The sequence below is a fragment of the Pteronotus mesoamericanus genome, unplaced genomic scaffold, assembly GCF_021234165.1.
Source record: "Pteronotus mesoamericanus isolate MK-2021 breed Mesoamerican mustached bat unplaced genomic scaffold, CSHL_Meso_final contig_22, whole genome shotgun sequence".
Taxonomy (NCBI): domain Eukaryota; kingdom Metazoa; phylum Chordata; class Mammalia; order Chiroptera; family Mormoopidae; genus Pteronotus; species Pteronotus mesoamericanus.
In genome coordinates this window covers 2620067-2641616 of record NW_026555090.1, presented here as the reverse complement: position 1 = coordinate 2641616, position 21550 = coordinate 2620067, and the positions used below count along the sequence as shown (strand labels likewise).

Sequence of the window (21550 nt, the reverse complement as noted above, 5' to 3'; positions counted from 1 at the left end):
CCTGAAAAGATTTTTTAAAAAAGATACTGTTGAGGTTTCAGAAGAAAATTAAAGTCAGTTTCCCTTTTCTTTCAGAGATAGATATCTCTGCCTTTTTTCCTTCAGTTACTTTGTAAATACTTGCGCCTGATGCCTAGGTATAGGAGATAGAGTAATAAACAAAATCCCTGTCCTGTGATACATAAATTCCAGGGAGGAGAGACAAACAGATGACAAGCTCTAATTACCAGCTCTCCTAGAAAGTGATAAGTGCTGTGAAAAAAAAAAAAAAGAAGGAAGAGAAATGAGTGTGGGGAGAATAAAATGTTAAATGAAGTAGCCAGGGAAGACCTTTCTGAGAAAGTGATGTTTGCACCAAGGCGGGTTGACCCATGGGAGCCCGTGGGTGTCCCTGGGCAGAGCTCCTCAGGAAGGCGAATAGCCAGTACAGGTGCCCTGAGCTGGGGACATGTTGTCATGTAAGCAGTTAGACTTGGGCTTTTACTTAAAGTGTGGCGGGGAGCCATTGAAGGATTTTGAGCAGAGGACTAAGGTAGGCTGACCGATGTCTTGGAACGGATCTGTCTGGTTGCTTGGTGAGAACAGATCGAGATGAGGGGCAGGAGGCTGGGGAGGAACCTGGGAGACTAATCAGGAGACCGGCATAGCTACTCGCAGCCACCGTGTGAGAGGTGATATAGCTTGGACTAGGGTAACAGCAGTGGAGGTGGTAAGAAATTGTTAAATTCTGGATCTTTTTGGAGGCAGAGGCCACAGCATTTCTAGATGAATTAGATGTGGAGTGTGAGAGAAGGAGAAGACTCAGAGATGACTCCCAGGGTTTTTGGCCTGAGCAACTGAAAGGGTGGAGTTGCCATTTACCCGGGTGGACAGAGCGGGCTGTCTGGGCTAGATGAGGAGTTTGGGTCGGACACATTGAGTTTCAGATGGCAGTTTGACATCTAAGTATGAGGTCAAAAGCCATCTGGATATGAGAGGAGAGGTTGAGGCTGGAGAAACACTTGAGAAAAGATCTGTGAAGAAGGAATGGAGGAAAGGCACCTCAGAATCCTGGTAGAAAAGTCTCTAACCTCAAAGAAGCGGGTTTTGGGAGCCAGTAAGGGGCACCTTCTTATATGGTGACCTTTGTGATCATGTGTCTATGCCTAAGAATTTTGGATTCCTTTTTTCAAACCTATTTTTTATTTTTAATCCTCACCCGAAGATATATATATTGATTTTTAGGGAGAGAGGGTGTGGGAGGAGGAGAGAGAGATCGGTTGCCTCCAGTATGTGCCCCAACTGGGGATCAAACCTGCACAACCTTTTGGTGTACAAGACGGCACTCCAACCAACTGAGCCACCCCCCCGAGGCTAAATTTCAGATCCTTAAGGTGGAAGTTCATATCATTGGTTATGAACCTTCTCTTATAATGTAAACATTAAAGCTAAAAATTTCCCTCTAAGTAATTTATCACAGTCTATTTTCAAATACTATTTCACCACTTCTTGTATAATCAAAGAGCTTAGAATGCTTAATATTGTAGGGATTATCCAGTATTTGAAGGTTTTGAAAGAACATTCATCCTTGAAACTATTTGGGTCTCGGCGCCTCTTTGGGGACAGGGCACAGTTTTTTAACTTGTTCTTATCTTATATAAAAATAGAAGGACTTCAGAATGACAGACCAGAAAAACCACAGAACATGTTTAATGGAAATGCTTATCAAATTAACTCTGATCTTCAAATTTTTAGAAAAATTTGATTTTTTTCTCTGTAGTCGTAAGTGTAGTAATGGTAGAAATTTCCAAAAGTTTATTCCATAATTTTGGCCTGTTAACGGGTATTATGGGAATCCACACAAGCTTGCGGATAAGACAGACTGGGGTTTGAGTTCTAGTCCCCCGACTTGCCAGCACTTTGACGCTGGGAAGGAGCCGTGGCCATGTGTGCTCTAGCCCCTCCCTGTGGAAGGAAGAGACTCCTTGCAGAAGGTTGGCAAGAATTACAGGGCAGCAGGCATGCGCATGCAGAACGCTCAGCTCGCTGTCCCAGCTGGTGTTCTCAGCAGACGACAGCCCTGATAGTCTCTGTTCAAGGGAATATATACTTTCTTAAAGTTTTGCAAAATTGGAATTAAATGTTAGTTCATGTAGTTGGTAAATAGTTTTATCTTTCAGAAGGAGAAATTGAGAGTTGCTCTATAACCATGAGAAATAGGGATCATAAATGAAACAACATATTTGTGATAGTAGTTTTAAAATTAGACATATATTTTTTATGCCATAGCTGTTCATTTGGAAGATGGTTTTAGAGTCTTTGCATTCAATCTATCTAGTTTCTTCATTTATCTTTTTCATCCCTATTATGTCCTTTGTAAAGATCAGTATAAAAAATCTTAACATATCAAGCTAGAATTTATATTATGTATATTAATTTTTGTTCTAAAAAGACCTAAGTAGAAAACTCATGTTTTTCTTCAAAATTCTCCACATTTCCATTCCTTAGCTAGTGTTGTGCTTGATATATACTTTGAGGAGCTTTGGGTATTTCAGTGAAACTCATGGGATCCTTCAGAGTGGAAAATGATTTAGTCTAAACCTAAGTTAAGCTTATTTCTGGTTTTGTACATGTATTACCTAATAAACCTCAGGGGTGGTTTCATGCAGTTCTCCTTGCCTATTCTGTGATATGTGATCTTGTACAAGTCAGAGACTTAATGATAAATGAGGTTATATGTGTGGGTGTTCAAAGAAATAATGAAGTAATTTACACATACAGGAAAATAAAGAGAGTAAAACAATGAATTATCATGTATTACTCATCTACTTAATCAGTATTTTTCTTCATCTAATTATCAGGCTTATTGTGTAGCTTTTATTCTTGGTGGATGGTAAATAGTTTTTAACATTTAACATTAATAGTTTTTTTAATATTTTATTTTATATTGATTGACTTAGAGAGAAGGGGGAGAGAGAGAGAAACATTGATTGGTTGTTTCACTCATTTATGCATTTGTTCGTTGATTCTTGTATGTGTCCTGACTGGGGATCAAACCTGTAACCTTGGAGTATCAGGATGATGCTTCCAACCAACTGAGCTACCCAGCCAGTGCTAAAATAGTTTTTTTCTTTCAAATGGCTTTTTGAAACCAGCTGCAGGAATATTTGTCCTGGGGTAGAAGCCTAGAATTTATTGTAAAAATCAGCCACCAGATTTCTTCTTGGACAGCAAAGAGCCGTAGCTCAGAAACACATGGAGGAGGTGCCTGGCCACAGGGCAGCCCCCCGGCGGCTGCCCGAGGGGCTGCAGGCTGTCCTGCTGGTGGTGATGTCTTGAAAATTCACAATTATTTAAAATTTTTCATGGATTAGGAATTCCTTAAAATTTGAATTGTTTTGATTTATAAAAATAATATGCTTTTATATTTAAAGGAAATGGAGGCAACATAAATAAGTTAATAATTGCTTATGATCTATTTGCTAGTCGACATCAGTATAAAGGTTACATTCTCATTTTTCATTACAGAAACATTTTTTAGCCATCCTTTTCTTGAGCAAATTCCAGTAAAAAAATGTGAGTACCCACTTTTTGTATTTTTACTAAAGAGTGAATGCAAACTTAAGGAAAAATTGATATTTTGTATTATAAAATTAATTTTTTATCGTGCTTCTCAAGATTTTATTGACCTTAAAAAACAACCACCACCTGTAGTTAGTTGTTTATTTAATTACGTTTCTGTTTTTCCTTCCAAATCCAAGTTGAAGTAGTTTTTAGTAATTGCTGCATTTGATAAGTAGGTGAATGTGAACTTTTGGTCAGCGCAAAAATGCAGTAGTCTTGACAGCTTTTTCTGTTAGATAAGCCATGCACTTGAACTACTAAGTGGCGTTTTTCTTCGCTTGTGCTTCTCGCAGCCTGCCCTGTGCCGGTGCCCACGTACACCGGCTTTGTCTCTGGAAGCGCCTGTGGCAGCTCTCCCTCCTGTCGTTTTGCCTCTCCACCAGTAAGTTCTGGTTTTATTAAGAGTGATCTGAGAGTTTATGCTGTTGCCTCTTCATAAATGGAGCCTGTAAATGCATTGCAGGTATTCTTTTTACATGTAGCGTTTACTAGTGCAGCTGAAGCTCAGGTCAAATGGACCTGGATTTTCACCTCTGCACTTATTTAGCTGTGTAAGCCTCAGCAAGAAATTTTACCCTTTAGGGCTGTTTTCCTCTGAACAGTGAATACACTGCTGTCACCTTTGCATGCCCTGAATGATCCTCGCAAACAAAGAGTAGCTCTTTTTTAAACAAATGTGGATAGGTAATTAATGCATATTTATTTTATCTGAATGTCATAAACAGTTTGGATATTTATTATGCATAGAATTTACAATGGTGGAGGCATGAACTTTGAGTCAGATTTCACTGACTTCAATTCCCTCAGTTGTGATCATGGGCGCTGAAAGTTTGTTCCACTTTAGCCTGTCTCCTGCTGCGGTCCCCAAGCCACTTCCTCCATGGCCGTCTTCCTTCCAGTCCAAGTGCTTCTTTCTGATCCTGAGAACTTCTGGTCACTTCTGGTCACTACTTCTTCTTCCTCTCTGCCCCAGGGCCTTACTTTACCCACTTCTGTATTTTTCTAGATTGGCCCTCCTCCCTCCAATCTCTGTTGCAGTTTGGGAGCATTGTGACCTTGAGACTGTCCTACAGGCTGACGGTCCAAGGACTCTTGTATCAGCTCCTGTATTTCTCAGATTAGTCTGGCAACAGGGCTTTCCTCACCTGGGGGCAGAAGGGTGGGGGAGCCGCAGGAGGAGGGGCTGTGTGATTTGCTGGCCAAGGCTGCACCGAGGTTTCAAAGCGTGGGAGTCTCCGCAGCCCGGGCCACATTAACCAGGACAAGCAATTTAGCCTCTGAACCTGTTTCTTGTATGTAAAGTGAGTATAATTTACCACTCCAGGGGGTTTTAAAAGGATAAATGAGCAAAAAGCCCTTATTACAGTGCTTGACGCACAGTAAATACTTAGGAAGTGGCAACTGCTGTTACTATTTTCCAGGGAAGCCCGACAGCCTTCAGCTAATGCACATGGCAATCAGCCTGTTACAAGCAGAAAAGTCTTAAAACTGGCACCAAAAAAGAAAAAAAAAAACCCAGCTTTTTGCACAACCTGCAGACTCAAACCAAATAGAAAAAAAAAAACAAAACAAAACGGATGGGCTAATAAGACTTACATTATAGTTCCATGAGTTTGAAGAATTGAAAACACTGGATTTGGCGTGATTTGGGTACTGGTAGAGGAAGGATATTGACATGGAGAGACTCTGGACTGGATTTGGAGCCGGCACAGCAGGCACAGCTGGCTGCCATGCCTGCTCACTCGGTGACTTCGGGCCAGGCGGGTCCAGCTCTGAGCCATGGCTTCCCCATACGCACAACCTTCGCTTGAAGGGCAGTATGTGGTCATATGTGCTAGGGCCTAGCCACAGTGAGTACTTGATTAACTGTATCTGTTAGCAAGTATCTTGTATATTTGATACAATGTGATACGTAATATGGAAAGCAAAGCTTATGCTAGAAAAAGGAAGGACCGAACGCCTGTGTGGGAGAGCAGGAATACAGGAGCCACAGGACGCAGGGCGGTTGAAAACCAAGGGGTGAGAAAGGGAGGGCGGGGGTGGGGGGGCGGGAGCGGGGCGCCACCGACTTCGAAATCGCTCTGACTCGGAGAGCTGTCCGCACTCTTTGCCGGCTAGGCCGCCCTGGGGGCAGTGGGGGGCCAGAGTCTGCGCGAGGCCCGGGGCTGCCTGCGCGGAGGGGCGGGGCGGGGCGGGGCGGGGCGGGGCGGGGCGGCCGGGCTGGAAGGGGGCGGGGCGGGGAGCAGGCGGTGCTGACCGCTGGGGCGAGGAGGTGGATTTGGGTGCTAAAAATGTTCGTGGGGAACCATTTTTAGAAGGCTTTTATTAAAAACTCATGTTTAAAGTGAAAATAAAAAGGAAATCTGGAGAATAAAAGGGAAGGAAGAACGTTTCTGTACAATTTCCAGTTAGTGAGATTAGAAAATGGGAGTTTGGTAGACTTTTAATATAATCTGCCAGAAGTGAGATGATCTCATACCTGCGTCTCCTTCCTAGGGCTGGAGGAGGCTCTCTAAGAGTTGATACGCACAGGTGTGCACATAAGACATTATTTCTTTCTTAATACTCTTCACACAAATATCCAGCTGCTGCTTTTTGCAGATGAATCTTTGAAAGGCAACAAAACCCCAAAAGACAAACCCACCGCCTTAAAAAAAAAAAAACACCATAGATCCAAATCACTTTTAGTTATGCTACTGTCTCTCAGTTAAACAGTATTTAGATAATATCTCCTCAATACCTATGTATTGGTTTCATGTCGGTTATTAAATGCCCGCTTTGTGTGAGGTCCTGGTTGATGCTAATGAGGGGTACACCAGGTCCCCCTAGGCGGGAGTCCCTATGGGACCGCGTGGAGGAGAGGCCGCGAAGCGGCGGCTCTGAGGAGCCCGCCTGCGCGCCTTGCCTGGGTGCGGGCGTGTGGTGAGGGGCGGGGAGTCAGACCCGGCGGCGGAGGGGCGGCCGGGCTGCGGGGGAGGGGCGGCCGGGCTGGCGGGGACGGGCTGGTGCCGCCGCCGAGAGCCGCCCTGCGGGCGGGCGGGCCTCCGCTCGCGGCCCTGGCAGCGCGACCCGCCGACGGAGGCCGCCCTCTGTGCCGCTGAAATTGAAGTTTGTTAGAATTAGGCGAATTTAAAATCCAGTTTCTCAGTCACACCTGCCCCGTTTCAGCACTCAGCAGTCATCTTGAGCTCCGGCTGCCGCGCTGGACGGCGTAGACACGGGTTCCTCCATCCTCGCGGGCGGCCTTGGGGACGAAGGCGCGCGGTGACGGGAAAGGCTGCGGCCCTGGCGGTGGCCCTGTGGACCGAGCGCCGCGCACAGGCCCGGGCGGAGGCGCGCGAGAGGCAACAGACCGATGTTCCTCTCAGCCGTCGGTGTGTCTCTCCCTCTCCTCCTCCCTCCCTTCCCCTTTCTCTAACAATAAATAAATAAAATCGTTTCAAAAAATAAAGGTACAAAGGGAGGGAGAAGCTGAATCCTTAAAGGATGTGGGTGCTGAGCGAAGGAGTTCAGATTGTATCCTAAAAGCCGGGTCGAGTTATTTGAGTGATTTTAGGCGGAGGCGTGGTAGGATCCACGCTGTGTTTGAAAGCGGGGCGAGAACTAGGCCGCAGACCCGCGGAGCGGTCCTTCTCGGGGAACGAGAACAACCCACGATGGTGGCGGCTGTGTGTGTTCTAAGAATGGAGACCTGACCTGAAGCAGCGGTAGGAAGAGGAGAAGGGGGTGGGAAGCAGGTGAGAAAAAGATAAAAGACTGTGCAGAGCTTGGAGACTGGCTGAACTTGGGACGTCAGGAGGGGAGAGCTTACAGGCAGCGGGCGGAGGGACGGTGAGGGCGCGGGCGAGGGGCGTGGGGGCGGGGCCTTGCGGCAGGAAGGCGTGGGCCGGCACGTGCAGGCCAGGCGCCGGCGCCAGGGCTCCTCGGGGGCCTGGGCGGCCGAGGCGGCGTCAGGAAGCGGGAGTTGCTGGGAGGGTGAGCGTGGCCTCTGGGGTGAGGAGGAGAGGACATGGCGGGTTCTTGGCGTCCGTCCTCTCCTTTCAGGGGCAGGTGAGGAGCAGGCACCCGCAAAAGACAGGCAGGAGAAGGAGGAGCAAGCGAGCGCCCCGAAGGAAGGGGCGGAGCGGCGCGGCGCCGCGGCGGAGTTGCAGGGACGCTGCGCGAGGGGGCAGCATCCGCAGGACTTGGCAGTGGGAGGTACTGGTCGTCTTACTGAAGGCGATTTTACTGGAGTGTTGAAGGTAGAAAGTGGATTGTGGTTGGTGAAGGGAGACATGGGAAGTGAGGAAGTTGAGTCAGTGAAGACAACTTCATGAAATGTTAAGAGAAGGTGGTAATTCGGAGGACTGCAGGGGTTCGAAATGTGAGAAAATGAACATGTTTGGGTACAAAGAGGAAAAGTCGGAAAACGGGGAGAGGGCGAGGTTGTCAGGAGCGAAGGGAAGTTGATCTCGGTCCTTGAGGAGGCGGCGAGAAAGGAGTTAGAACACAGGTGGAGACTAGCTTTGGGGGCAGGAAAAGCCGCTCTTTCATCAGGATCGCTGTGGACACGCAGGATTTTGTGAGTAGAAGAGGAAGAAATTCAGAGAGTTGCTGCCTAACCTGCTGCAAAGAAGTTGTGGACATACTTGGACTCACGTCTCAACTCGACTGCTTTTCAGTTGTGTGATCTTGAGCAAATCCTGATCTTCCGAATTTTGTTTATTTAAAAGTGAAATGGATTTCGTAATGGCACCAAAGTTAGGTGACCCATGGAGAGCTCTCAGCAGTGCCCAGCCCATGACTGATGTTCAGTAAAGTCCGTCCTTCCACTTTCCCTTCCCTGAAGCATGAGTTCCCTTTAAAGGTAATAAGGAAGTTTTATGTCTTGTGTATATATTACACACACACACACACACACACACACACACAGTGATAGGGAGATTGGAGACCTATTTAATTGCGCAGTAACATGCAGCAACAATGGGTCGGGTGTTTAAGATTCGGGTTTGAAGAGCATTATGTAGTATTTTTTATTAAAGAGAAACAAAGGTTAAACTTAATGGGGATTTAACACAATACATAGTAAGTTATGAAGTTCATTGGTTTAGGAAACCATTGTATGATCAAATCAACATGTTCAATTAGAGTTGTCACTAGAGCCCTTGAACTAGGCAAGTTCCAAAAGATAGCTACTTATGCCTACGTATTTTAAATATATTTGTACGTTTTTCTTCCCTTTCTGTCCTATCTCCCACAGACTTCCTCCTCCCCCTAACAAAAGAAAAACAAAAGAAATACATCCAAACCAGTAAGGTTTTCCACATCTTTCTTTTGCAAGTGTAAATAAATCTCTAGGCTTAAATGTAGTTATCCTTATTGGTTTATTTACTTTTTTATGTAATACAGTCTCTTGCTTTCCCATTTATAATGTTTTCTTCATTGGAGGTTTAAAACTTCGTGTGCTTGCAAGATGTCATTCAAGTCCCTGGACATTGGGTTTTAGTCACTAAGGGAACGGTTCTTGAGTATCTGCTTTTGCTAGGTCATGAGCTAAAACTGGGGACGTGGGGATGGTACAAACTCATCTCAAAAATTTTAGGAGAGGCCTACAGGTACTGTACACGTGATAAGGGGCATGATATATTTTTAAGTATCACTTTTGGAAAACATTTAAGAAGTCTTTATGCAAAGAGATTTAAAACTGCTTTTCTAAGGGAAAGATTTCCAAAGGGATTTTTTGAAATTTTAGATGGAATTGATCTTTACGCCCACTTTTATAAAAAAAAAATTCTTTAGTCTAATGGCTATTCTGACTTGTACTTTCTTCTTAGGCCAGTTTTAATTTTATGTTGTTAATTTTAGTCCCTTGCAGATATGCAGCATATTCAGGAAGAAAACTTATCCTCCCCACCATTGGGTCCTCCCAACTACCTACAAGTGTCCAAAGACTCTGCCAGTACTAGTAGCAAGAACTCCTCTTGCGACACGGATGACTTTGTTTTGGTTCCACACAACATCTCGTCAGACCACTCATGTGAGAATCTTTTCTGCTTGTACACATTCTGTTTCTTAATTTACTAGACTAGCAACTTTTTTTAACGTTTATGTCACACTCTCTCGTATAGGGCATTTTCAAATGGGCATTTTATTTAGTTGTTTGAATTCCCAATAATATGTACCTACCTTTCAGAAATCTGCTCCATCATCTTCCATAAAACAATAACTTTGGATTTTGAAGGTAGATGAAAACTTTATAGGAAATGATCTCAAACTCTGTGTGTATCTAAAGAAATAGAGAAGCCAGCAGAATAAGAGAAATTAAGTTTAAGGAAAGAAATTAAAGGAGACCTCCTGCCCTGGCTGGTGTAGCTCAGTGGATTGAGTGCCAGCCTGTGAACCAAGGAGTTGCTGGTTTGGTTCCCAGTCAGGGCACATGCCTGGGTTGTGGGCTGGGTCCCCAGTGGGCAGTGTGAAGGAGGCATCCACACAGTGATGTTTTTCTCTCTCTCTCTTTCTCCTCCCTTCCCCTCTGCCTAAAAATAAATAAATAAAATCTTAAATAATAAAGGAAGGGACCTCTTTTGGAAAAAACCCTGAGTCAAAGGAACCTTAAAACAATCTGGATGTCCTTCAGAAAATAATGGCCTAAGTTTAGGAATGAATTTCATAAACACATAGGAAGAATTTTTGTAGAGGGAGACGAATCTGTTTCAGAGCCTTGCCTGTGCCGTTGTGGAACAGCTGTGGGGTTCGATTGCTTGCCGCCAAGAAGCGTGACTCCCAGTGCAAGAGTTTGGTAAAAACGGAAAGTGGTTGTTTATTTAAAGGTTATACGGTTTTAGAACAATGGCAGATTTCTGCTGTTAATTCCTGCTCCCTGCCAAACCAGGCCAGTTTCAGAATACACCATTCAGAGCTACTGTCTCAGAAAAGTGGAAGTCTGCAGCTCAGCATTCCCAGTTGCAGTTCAGCTCCAAGCATCTCTCACAAGTCCGTTTGGCTAGGGAAGTGCCCGCAGCTCCGTTACTCTGCCGCCGTCTTCTCCAGGCAGACTTCCAGGCCCGCCTTGTGGCAGCCTCACTGGCTCTGGACCTCCTGGCAGACCTCCTCTCTCACAGCAGGCCTCTTGGCGCTCATGTTCTCTCTCTCTCTGACCCCCCCTAAATTTAAATGCTCAGCCCAGAACTTCCTATACAACCTCATACCCAGCCCTTCCTGTGGTGTGCTAGCATCTGCCATTTTTGCCAGTTCCCCAGTGTCTTTTACCCTTTCTTGGCTGCCATCTTCAGTCAGCACAAAAGTCCCTGGTAACAGGGGCATCTGGGGTGGGCATCTGCCCCTCCCTCCCATGTCACAAGTCCCTGAATGTTCTCAGTCACATACACAATTTGCCCTGGGGGGCAACCCTCTTTGCTTCAGGAAGGCAAGGGCTATTAATTTGCCATTGTCACGCAATGTATCTTAAACACTGTACCATCCCATGCCCCCTTCCTCCAGTCCTGCCTGAGGACAGGACTGTGGGGGTTGTTCCCCTATTCTCAGGGGACTCATGCTCTGCACCCCTTTACAAATCCAAATTGACTAAATAGTGTATGGCTATTTATATTGTCTGTTTCTTCATGTGTGAGTTTTGGCCAATTGTGTATTTCACAGAGTTGGTCCACTTCATCTCGGTTATCAAATTTTTGGGCATAGAGTTGTTCATAATAATTCTTTATTATCTCTTTTCCTCCTCCCCCTAGGATCTGTCTTTAATTTCAGTGGGATCTGTAGCCATGTCCCCTCTTGATTACTGATACTACAGTTTGTGTCCTTTCTGGATTTTTCTTAGTTAGCTTCACTAGAAGTTTATCGATTTTCTCAATCTTTTCAAAGAACCAACTTTTGCTTTTGGTGATTTTATTGATTTCCTGTTTTCAGTTTCATTAACGCCTGCTCTAATTACTATTATTTCTTTTATTCCACTTACTTTGGATTTAATTTGCTCTTCTTTTTTTAGTTTCCTAAGGGGGAAACTTAGTTTATAGAGTTTAGATCTTTTTTGTTTCATGTTATGTGCATTAGGTGCTATAAATTTCTTTTCAAGCACTGCTGTCACTACTTCCCAAAAATTTTGATAAGTTGTATTTTTATTTTCATTTACTTAAAAATATTTTTATGTTTCTCTTCAAGTTTTTTCTTTGACCCATGAGTTATTTAGAAGTGTGTTGTTTAATCTCCACATATTTTGGGATTTTTCCCAAACAGTTTATCTTTCTGTTTTTGATTTCTAGTTTCATTCCATGGTTGTCTGAGAGCAGACATTGCATGATTTTTAATCTTTAAAAATTGTTAAGGTATGTTTTATGGCCCAGATAGAATCTACAGAGTCTATTTTGGTCAGTGTTCCATGTGAGTTTGAGAAAAAAGTGTGTTCTGTTGTTGCTGGATGCAGTGGTCTGTCTATGTAAGTCATGTCGAGGTGACTGATGGTGTTACAGAGTACAGCTCTGTCCTTACTGATCTTCTGTCTACTGGATCTGTCAGTTTCCGAGGGAGGAATGTGGAAGTCTCCAGCTATAATAGTGGATTCATTGAATTCTCCTTGTATCTCCCTTGCCTTGCATGGTTTGACTCTGTTGTTACGAGAATATTTGTTAAGAATTGTTATGTCTCCTTGGACAATTTAAGTTTTTGTAAATACGGTTTTATCATTATGTAATGCATTTCTTTATCTCCAATAATTTTTCTCAGTTTGAAGTTGGCTCTGTCTGAAATTAATATAACTACTTCTTTCTTTTGATTAGTGTTAACATGGTTCTTTGTTTCCATCCATTTACTTTTACTTATTTATTTATTTATTTTTTAATCCTTACCCGAGGATATGTCAATTGATTTTAGAGAGAGAGGAAAGGAAAGAGAGGAGGAGGAAGAAGGAGAGAAACACTGATTGGTTGTGCTCTGACTGGGGCTTGAATCTGCACCCTAGGTGTGTGCCCGACTGGGGATGTGCCCGCCTGGGGATACTTCTGGTATATGGGATGATGCTACAGACAGCTTGAGCCACCTGGCCAGGGCCTCTATGCATTTACTTTTAATCTATATGTCTTTATATTTTAATGTGAGTTTTTTTAATGTTTTGATACACTCTGAAATCTCTCTTAATTGGTGCATTTAGACCATTGGTATTAAAAGTGATTATTGATAGAGTCAGATTAATATCTACCATATTTGTTACTTTTTTCTGTTTGTTGTCCTTGTTCTTTCTATTGTTGTCTTCTACCTTTCTGTCTTTTGTTGTTTTAATTGTTTATTATGATTTCATTTTCTTTTTGTTTTTAGCACATCCATTATACTTTAAAAAAATTTTTTAGTGGTTGCCCTAGAGTTTGAAATGTACATAATAATAATTCAAGTCCACTTTCAAATAACACTATATCACTTCATGGGTAGTGGGAGCTTACCTTGTGATAACAGAATAATCCTCATTCTTTCCTCCTGACCCTTGTATCATTGTGGTCATTCATTTCAATTGTATAAGCATTCGTAAGCCTATGTACATGTATACACACAAGATGTATACAAGATACGTAATTGAATACATTACATTGTTGCTACTATTATTTTGAGCAAACTATTTCCTGTTGGATTATGTAAAATTAAGAAAAATGAAAGTTTTTATTTTACCTTCACTTATTCCCTTTTTTAGTGCTCTTTGTCTCTTTGTAGATCCAATTTCCTGACTTCTTTTTCTTGTCTCTAAAGAACTTTTAACATTTTTTGCAATGCAGATCATTTCCTCAATTTTTATTTGTCTGAGAAAGTCTTTATTATTTTCCTTCACTTTTGAAGGATAACTTTGCAGGGTATAGAATTTAAGTTGGTGACTTATTTCTCTCAGCCCTTTAAATATTTCACTCTACTTTTTCCTTGCTTGAATCAATGTAAGGAACATTCAAACCTGTAGAGAATTTTTGTGAGTTTATTTGAGACAAACTGACAACAGTTGCAGGGAAGCAAAACCTCCATGGATTGAGAAAGTGCTCTGGAAAATGTCAGTTTTCCACCTTATTTTATACATTACAATCAAAAGAGGAGGCATGGGGGGTTACCTGCAGTCCACTGGTGATAGATTAGGAGGGTGGAGGAAGGAAAGTGGGGGGAACCTCTGGCATTGGATGAAAAGACAAAACAGAAAGATACTACTTCTTTAATTAGTTAACAGTCAACAATTAACATGATAACAGCAGAAATGAAGGGATTTGTGGTCTCTGCTCGGGTGTGGTGGTTGTGCATTCCAAAGATCTGTTGTCATAGATGTGAACAGACGTAGAGCTCAGTTAAGGGAAAGGTTGACTTTTGCCATGGCTTGGACAATGAGTGTCTACTATGATCTGCTTTTAAAAAGTTAGTAAGTCTTAATTTCAGACCATCCTATGTGGATACTTTAGGTCTCTGATTTTGTAAGGCTGCCACACAGCCTCCCCTGAGCTGGTCAGGTTTCCTATGTGACCTCTTTTCCTCCACACTGAGGAGAGGTAGATGAAATTTTTATCTTTGTTCTTTTATAAGTATAGTGTTCTTCTCCACTGGCATCTTGCAGAATTTTTTCATTTTTGATTTTCTGTAATTTCAACATGTTATGCCTGGGGGTATAGTCATATGCCACATTGTGATGCTTTCAGGTCAGTGACAGACCACATATACAAAGTGGGCCCATAAGATTATAATGGGCCTGAAAATTTTCTGTTGCCTAGCCAGGTCTTAGCGTTGTAGCATCGTATAGCAACACGTTAAACAAATTCTTAACATTGTGTTACAATTGCCTAGCAGGGGTGTCCAATATTCTGGCATCTCTGGGCCACACTGGAAGAAGGTCTTGGACCACACATAAAATACACAAACAGTAACAAAAACTGATGAGCAAAAAAGAGGTTTTAAGTAGATTTATGATTTTGTGTTGGACCACATTCACAGGCCCGCTGGCTGTGGGTTGGACGCCCCTGGTACAGTAGTCAGTACAGTAATATGTTGAACTGATTTGTACTTAGGAGCTGTAGGGAAACAGAATTTTCATCCCCAAATAGGTCTCTTTGACATAAGAATTATTTTAGGCTGGTTAATTTTAATTAACAGCAGACATAGGAAAAGGTCTGAAAACCGGTAGAAGTGACCCTTTATAAAAGATTCTTACCTCTGTTAAGGAGGCACCATTGTAGGGTGTTTGTTAGGAAGAGAGGGATGACCTTATTTCTAGAAACTTATCGATGCAGAAGGCAAAGGACTCACATGTGCACAAAAACCTTCCTCTTTTTGACTTTGCTTTTTCCTGATAATCTCTGAGAACTGAACCCCCCCCCCCGCTGCCGCCAAAAAAAAACCCGCACCATTTTCTTTTGTCTTCAGCTGAAGATGGTATTTAATGTGGTGCCTTCAGCCATTTTGTTTACTCGGTTTTCCTGGTTCTCTCCCATATGTACAGGAGGTGTATGTGTTATTAAACTGTTGTTTTTCTCCTGTTAATCTGTCTTTTATTACAGGGGTGTCTCAGGCAAGAACACAGAGGGCTAGAGGGAAAATTATTTTCATCTTCTACAGAGCAATAGGATATATACCATATAACCTAGGTGTGTAGTGGGCTACTCCATCTAGGTTTTATAAGTGCACTCTGATGTTCCCACAGTAATGAAATGGCCTAACAAGGTAGTCAGAATTGTTAACTGATGCATAACTGTAGTTGTGTTTGGCATTTATTGGCTTGGTGTTCTGTGAGCTTTTGAGTCTGTGACTTGGGGTCTGACATTGATTATCGTTTCAGATATTTGCTTCTGTTCCTACCTTTCTTTCTCTTCCTTTTGGTAATCTCATTACACATATGTTATGCCTTTTGCAGTTGTCTCACAGACCTTGGATATTCTGTTCTTTCTGTAAAGTCTTTGTTCTTTTTGTTTTTTGGTCTGCGAGGATTCTGTTCATATATTCTCTAGTTCAGAGATTCTTTCATCAGCTGTGTCCAGTCTCCTAATAAGCTCATCAGAGGCATTCTTCATGTCTGTTACAGAGTTTTGTTTTTATCTCTCGCCTTTTTAATTTTTTCTTAGGGTTTCTGTCTCTGCTTGTATCACCCTTCTGTTCCTGCGTGCTGTCTACTTTTCCCATTAAAGCCCTTAGCATGTTAATCATGGTTGTTTTAAATTCCTGGTCTGATACCTTTAACATCTTTGCCATGTCTGGTTCTGATGCTGTCTCTGTTTCGTCAAAGTTGGTATGCCTTGTGATTTTTTCTTGATAACCTATAAACGCTGTACCAAGTCTTTAGAATTGTGGTGGGGAGGGTCGGGGGGGGCAGCATTCTGTGGGCCTCTGAGCCGGTCTCAGCCTTTGAGTGAGCCTCCGGCCTTAAAACTTCACAGTGTTTTACAGTTTCTCTTGCTTACGTGGGGCAGGATGGCTAGGGGGGTGGAGTTGGGTGTTTCCTTTCCCCCAGGTCAGTTAGGCTCTGAGCTTAACCTGAGCAGATGAATAGTTTGGCCCTGTTAAGATCAGAATGCTCTGATTTAGAAATGTTTCCATTTCCTTCTCCCTGCTGGAAGCAGGTGGGATTTTTCTCCAACATTTGCTCTGGGAATGGGATTGAGTCCTGGAGGCCTGTCTGACAATACGTGAGCCCCACTGTGACTGGGTCCTCCTGGAGTTCCTAACTCTTAGACTTGTCTGCACTGGGCCTCCAGCAAATTGTCAGTTTTCTATCCTGAAATGCCAGGCTTTTCGGTCCAGGCTCTGATTTCCAGGGAGCTTTCTGCTGGGAGTCTCTTCTCAGGTAAGCCGGAGCTCCCTGTGTGTGCCCACCTGCCTCTCCAGTCGCCAGGGCTCCGTTTGCTTGTGTCCTCCCCTCGCTTTTGGATTCAAGAAGGGCTGCTGATTTTTTAGTCTCTTCGGCTTTTTACGTGTTCAGAAGGAATGGTGACTTCTAAGCTCCTTACTAGATATGGGAAGAACCCATATAAGATATTTAAAACATCCATACAATTTAAAAGTGATAATGTAATAGATATCTGAATATCCTTTTCTGATTTTATCTTTTTTTTTGGTCTAATTTTCTTTCTGTCTTATTGCTCTGCATTTTTAGGGAAATTTCCTTAATGTTCTAACTGTTCTATTGAGTTTTTCATTTATGCTCTCATATTTTGAATTTTCATTCAAAGCTCTTTTTGCCCCTCTGAGTAGTATTGTTCTTTCTTCAGGGTGCAATATTTTGTTTTATCTCTGAGGTCATTAAATACATATATTTATATATATAAAATATAAATATATTTAAAAATATAAATATAAATATATTTCTATATATAGAGAAATATATATATATATTTTTAACTTTTCCTTAAAAAATATATTAGTTTTTTTCTCCCCCTAGTTTGTTTTGGAGTCTGGTCTTCATATGAATTCTTCCCTTGGTTGTTTGGTGATTGTTGTATGCTTATAATCAAGAACGGACAACTGAATGTTTGAAGGCTCTGTATGTAGTGGTTCTTACCTGTCATTGGCTTGGACTGCTTCCTTTTGTGGGGGCTTCTCAGCTCCCCCAGAGAAGACTCAGCCAGTCTTCTGCCTAAATAGTATATACCTGATAGCTTTTGAGGGAGCCAAATGGGGCAAGAGGGCTGCAGGTCTCAGTAGTTAGGGCGTGGGTTTTCACGCCCACCTTTCTCCTCAGCCTTTTCTCCTGAGGTCCTGCTGTTCTGTGCCCGCTGTGGTGCAGGCCCGAGACCCCGTGCTTCACTCTTGTGCTTTACTTGGGATGTCCCAAGTAAAGACATCCAGGCTTTTCCTGTGTGTAAGTTGGTACTTCTGGACTTCCCTTCTGCTGTCTAAGGATTGTATCTTCTTGAGTCTACCAGGTAAAATACCACTTACATCAACCTTTTAGCTTCCACAGTTTTTTGGCTGTTGACTTTCCTGTTCTTTTGCCCTCATGAGTTTAGGCTCTTTGGTCTCTTTCCCAATAGTTTCAAATTAACAATATGATATTAAAATAACAGTATGATTACTAAAAGAGTATTTAAAACTTTCTGTGGGTCTTTTTTGTCCTTAGGATAATCTCATTAGGAATGCCCTATTATATGACTGAGTTTAAAGTCTCTTGAAATAACTCACTTTGGTGACTGTGCTATCTTTACTTTGTTTTACTTCTGATTTCCAGGGATTGTTTTTTTAAACTTAATTTTGTTTCATGATTATGCAGGGTTTCAGAGTCAGCTACCAAATGAAGTACAGTTAGTGAAATCTAGCTTTTGTCCCTGCCCCACCTACACCCCCATCCTCCATGACACTGCAGGCTGCCGTGGTCGGTGAAACAGCTGCTTCCGCCCCCTTGTTCTCATTCATTTTCCTTAACTCCTCCCACTGCCTGACACTGTCCCCTTCTTTCACTGCTAGACTCTAAGCTTCAGGAAAGCAGACTGGAGATGTGCCAGAGTAGGTGCATTTCTCAGTGTCCATTTAGGGCCACTCAAAGGGGTATTTGTGATTGCTTTCTTCCATTTTTGAGCATAGGTTAGCAGAATAGTTTATTTTTTGAAATTTATATTATTTGGTCAACACTGATTTCACCTCAGCACATATTAATTATACCTGTAGTGCCATTTAAAATCACATGGGCAATGTGATGTCGCGGATATAACAGTGACAAGGAGTGAGGGGCCCCTGCCCTCCGAGCTGTGCTCTGTTCCCCTAAGTGGGCGACTGAGGACTAGATGACCCGTGGCAGGTGCTGCTGTGTCTGGAGGTCCCAGCCGCCACGACGTCTTATTCAACAACCCGTGCAAGATCCATCCAAGGGACTGTTAGGCAGGATGAGGAGGTGCTCCGGCCTTAGAGAGAACTGCAGTGTTTACAGTCAGTTGTGCCAGAATGTGGCGTGTGTTCCTCAAATCACCACAACCTGCAGAATTGTTTACTGAAAATATGGAGTCTATGGTCAAACCGGGGTTAGGGGGTACAACACTCAAAGCGTTTATCAGTGACGTATCAAAGGGAACACAATGAAGCAGTAGCAGTTTTTGCACATGTTAAATGGTGAAGAATGCAGAAATGCTGAGATGACTGGAACACTTTACCTTGAAAAGACCTGAGGTTTGCTCACAGAAGCGGGCGTCAGGAGGGCTGCACCTGTGCGCTTAGCAGGGCAGTGCTCTGTGTTCGCCTGTTGTTCCTTGTGGGCAGAATTGCAGGGCAGCATGTGGTTGTGCTCAAATTGTTTCCTAAGGTCAACATAAGAGACAGTCAAACCTGTAGAGGATTTTTATGAGTTTATTTGAGTCAGACTGATGACATTTGCTGAGATGCAAGATCTCAGTGGGTTGAGAATGGTAGTATTGCTCCTTATTTTATACATTGCAATCAAAGGAGGAGGCCTAAGGGGGTTACATGAAATTCATTGGTGATAGGTTAGGGAGGCTGAGTGGATATAAAGATAAAATGGATAGACCCGCACTTCTTTCACATAGGTAGGTGTAGGGTAGTTAACAATGAGCTTTTAAAGCGCGGCAGGGATGGTATGCAGAACATGATGACAGTGAGGGTCTCGTGTTCTCCTACTCTGGTGGGAGGGTGAGCTCTCAGGGGTCTGGAAAAGGGATTACTCTGACATTACAAAGTTCTGTTACTGTAGATGCAAAAAGACTAGACAGGCTCAGTTAAGGTAAAGGCCGACCTTTGTCAGGGAAGATGCTGGCCTAGGACAAGACTACCTGCCACACTCCTACTTGGGAAGTTTTAATCTCAGACCTTCCTGTGTGGTTACTTTAGGTCTCTGAGTTTGTACGGCTGCCACGCAGCCTCCCCTGACCTGGTCAGGTTGAGTATGTGGCCCCTTTTTTTTCCCACATGAATAATCATTTAAGAACAATTTACATTAAAGCAGATGGTATAACTGAAATGACTGTATTTTTCTCTTTCTCCTTTAGATGATATACCAATAGGAACTGCTGGCAGACGAGCTTCAAATGAGTTCCTGGTGTGTGGAGGGTATGTTTATATATAATTAACTTAAAGATTTTTTTATATTTTGGGTTTTTTTGTGAGTAAAGTTAAAGAATTTTGTGTGTTCTTGATTCTGAGATTTGTTTCTCAATTGATCATTTTTCTAAAAAATTTTAATTCTGGTAAAAACATAAAATCTGCTATCTTAACCATTTTTAAGTTTATAGTTCAGTACAGTATATTCAATGCTGTGCAACGTCTCCAGAACTGTTTCATCCTCAAAACAAGCTCAGTCTTATTATGTAAATAACACTCTCCATTTCCCCATCCCCAAGCACTAGTAACTGTCATTCTGCTTTCTATGAGTTTGGCTACTTTATGGAACCTCATATAAGTAGAATCATACAATATTTCTCTTTTTGTGACTGGCTTAGTTCAGTCAGCACAGTGTCCTCAAGGTTCATCCATGTTGCAACATGTCTCAGAATTTCCTTTTCAAAGCCAAATGATATTCCACTGTATGGACATATCACATTTTGTTTGTTCGTCTGTTGGTAGACACTTAGAGTGCTTCTGCCTCTTGGCTGTTGTGAATAATGCTGCTATGAACGTGAATGTGCAAAAACCTGAGACCCTGCTTTTCGTTCTTTTGGGTATATACTCAAAAGTGGGGTTGGTGGTTATCTTTTTTTTTTAATAATAGCCATTTTTTATAAAGATTTATTTATTTTTAGAGAGAAGGGAAGGGAAGGAAAATGAGAGGGAGAGAAACATTGATGTGCAAGAGATACTTCATCAATCGGTTGCCCCTTGCATGCCCTTGCTGGGGACCTGGCCCACAACCCAGGCATATGCCCTGGCTGGGAATTGAACTGGAGACCTTTTGATTCACAGGCCAGTGCTCAGTCCAGTGAGCCACACCAGCCAGAGCAGTAATAGCCATTTTTTAATAGCATCTTAATGTGTGTGAGGTGATATACCATTGTGGTTGTGCTTTGCATTTCTCTAATTATTATTGGTTTTGAGCATCTTTTCATATACTTGTTGGCCATATGTATATCACCTTTGGGTGAAATTGTATATTCAAGTCCTTTGCCCATTTTTTAATCAGGTTATTTTTTTGTTGTTGGGTTGTAGGAGTTTTTTTTATATATTAGATATTAACCCTTTATCAGGTATGCAGTTAACAAATATTTTCTCCCATTTGATACTGTCTTTTCACTCTGTTGATATATCCTTTGAGCACAGAAGTTTTAAAATTTGATGTAGTCCCATTTGTCTGTTTTGTTTTGTTTTGTTACCTGTGTTTTTGGTATCCATATCGAAGAACCATTACCTAATTCAGTGACTAGGCATGAAGATTTTCTCCCATGTTTTCTTCTAGGAGATAATACCTTTGAGTCTTACGTTTAGACTTTTAATTCATTTTCAGTTGATTTTTTAATATGGTGTAAGGTAAGTCTCCAACTTCACTCTTCTATGTGGAACTCCTCTTTCTCTATTGTGTAGAGTTGGCACCCTTGTTGAAAATGCAAGGCTTTGTTTCTGGGCTGTCTATTCTATTGGTCTCAAAGTTTATGTCTATGCCAGTACCACACTGTTTTGATTACTGTAGCTTAGTAATATGTTTTGAAAGTGGGGGGGTGGTGTGTGTGTGTGTGTGTGAGATGTTTAATTTTGCTCTTCGTTTCCAAGATTGTTTTTGACTATTCAGGCCCCCTGATTTCACAGGAATTTTAGTATAGATTTTTCTAGATTAAAAAAATGCCATGGGGATTTTGATAGAGATTGCACTTTGGGTAGTATTGACATCTTAACAATATTGTCTTTCAGTCTATGAATATGGGATGTCTGTAATTTCTTTCAGCAGTGTTTTGTAGTTTCCAACATACAAATCTTTCACTCTCTTGATTAGATTTATTTCTTGATACTTTGTACTTTTTGATACTATTGTAAATGGGATTGTTTTCTTAATTTCCTTTTTGTATCATTCATTGTTAGTGTA

General features: G+C 42.2%; 1 protein-coding gene across 4 annotated transcripts in view; it reads left to right on the top strand.

Annotated features, from left to right (window-relative positions):
• ULK2 (unc-51 like autophagy activating kinase 2) overlaps positions 1-21550 on the top strand; it is a 96798-nt gene that overhangs the window by 37273 nt on the left and 37975 nt on the right. For all 4 annotated transcript variants that reach the window (XM_054571156.1, XM_054571155.1, XM_054571157.1 and 1 more), the window contains 4 exons: positions 3508-3555; positions 3897-3985; positions 9448-9619; positions 19530-19590. In XM_054571156.1, the coding sequence (XP_054427131.1) occupies positions 3508-3555; positions 3897-3985; positions 9448-9619; positions 19530-19590 (370 nt within the window). The remainder of the gene's footprint in view (positions 1-3507; positions 3556-3896; positions 3986-9447; positions 9620-19529; positions 19591-21550) is intronic.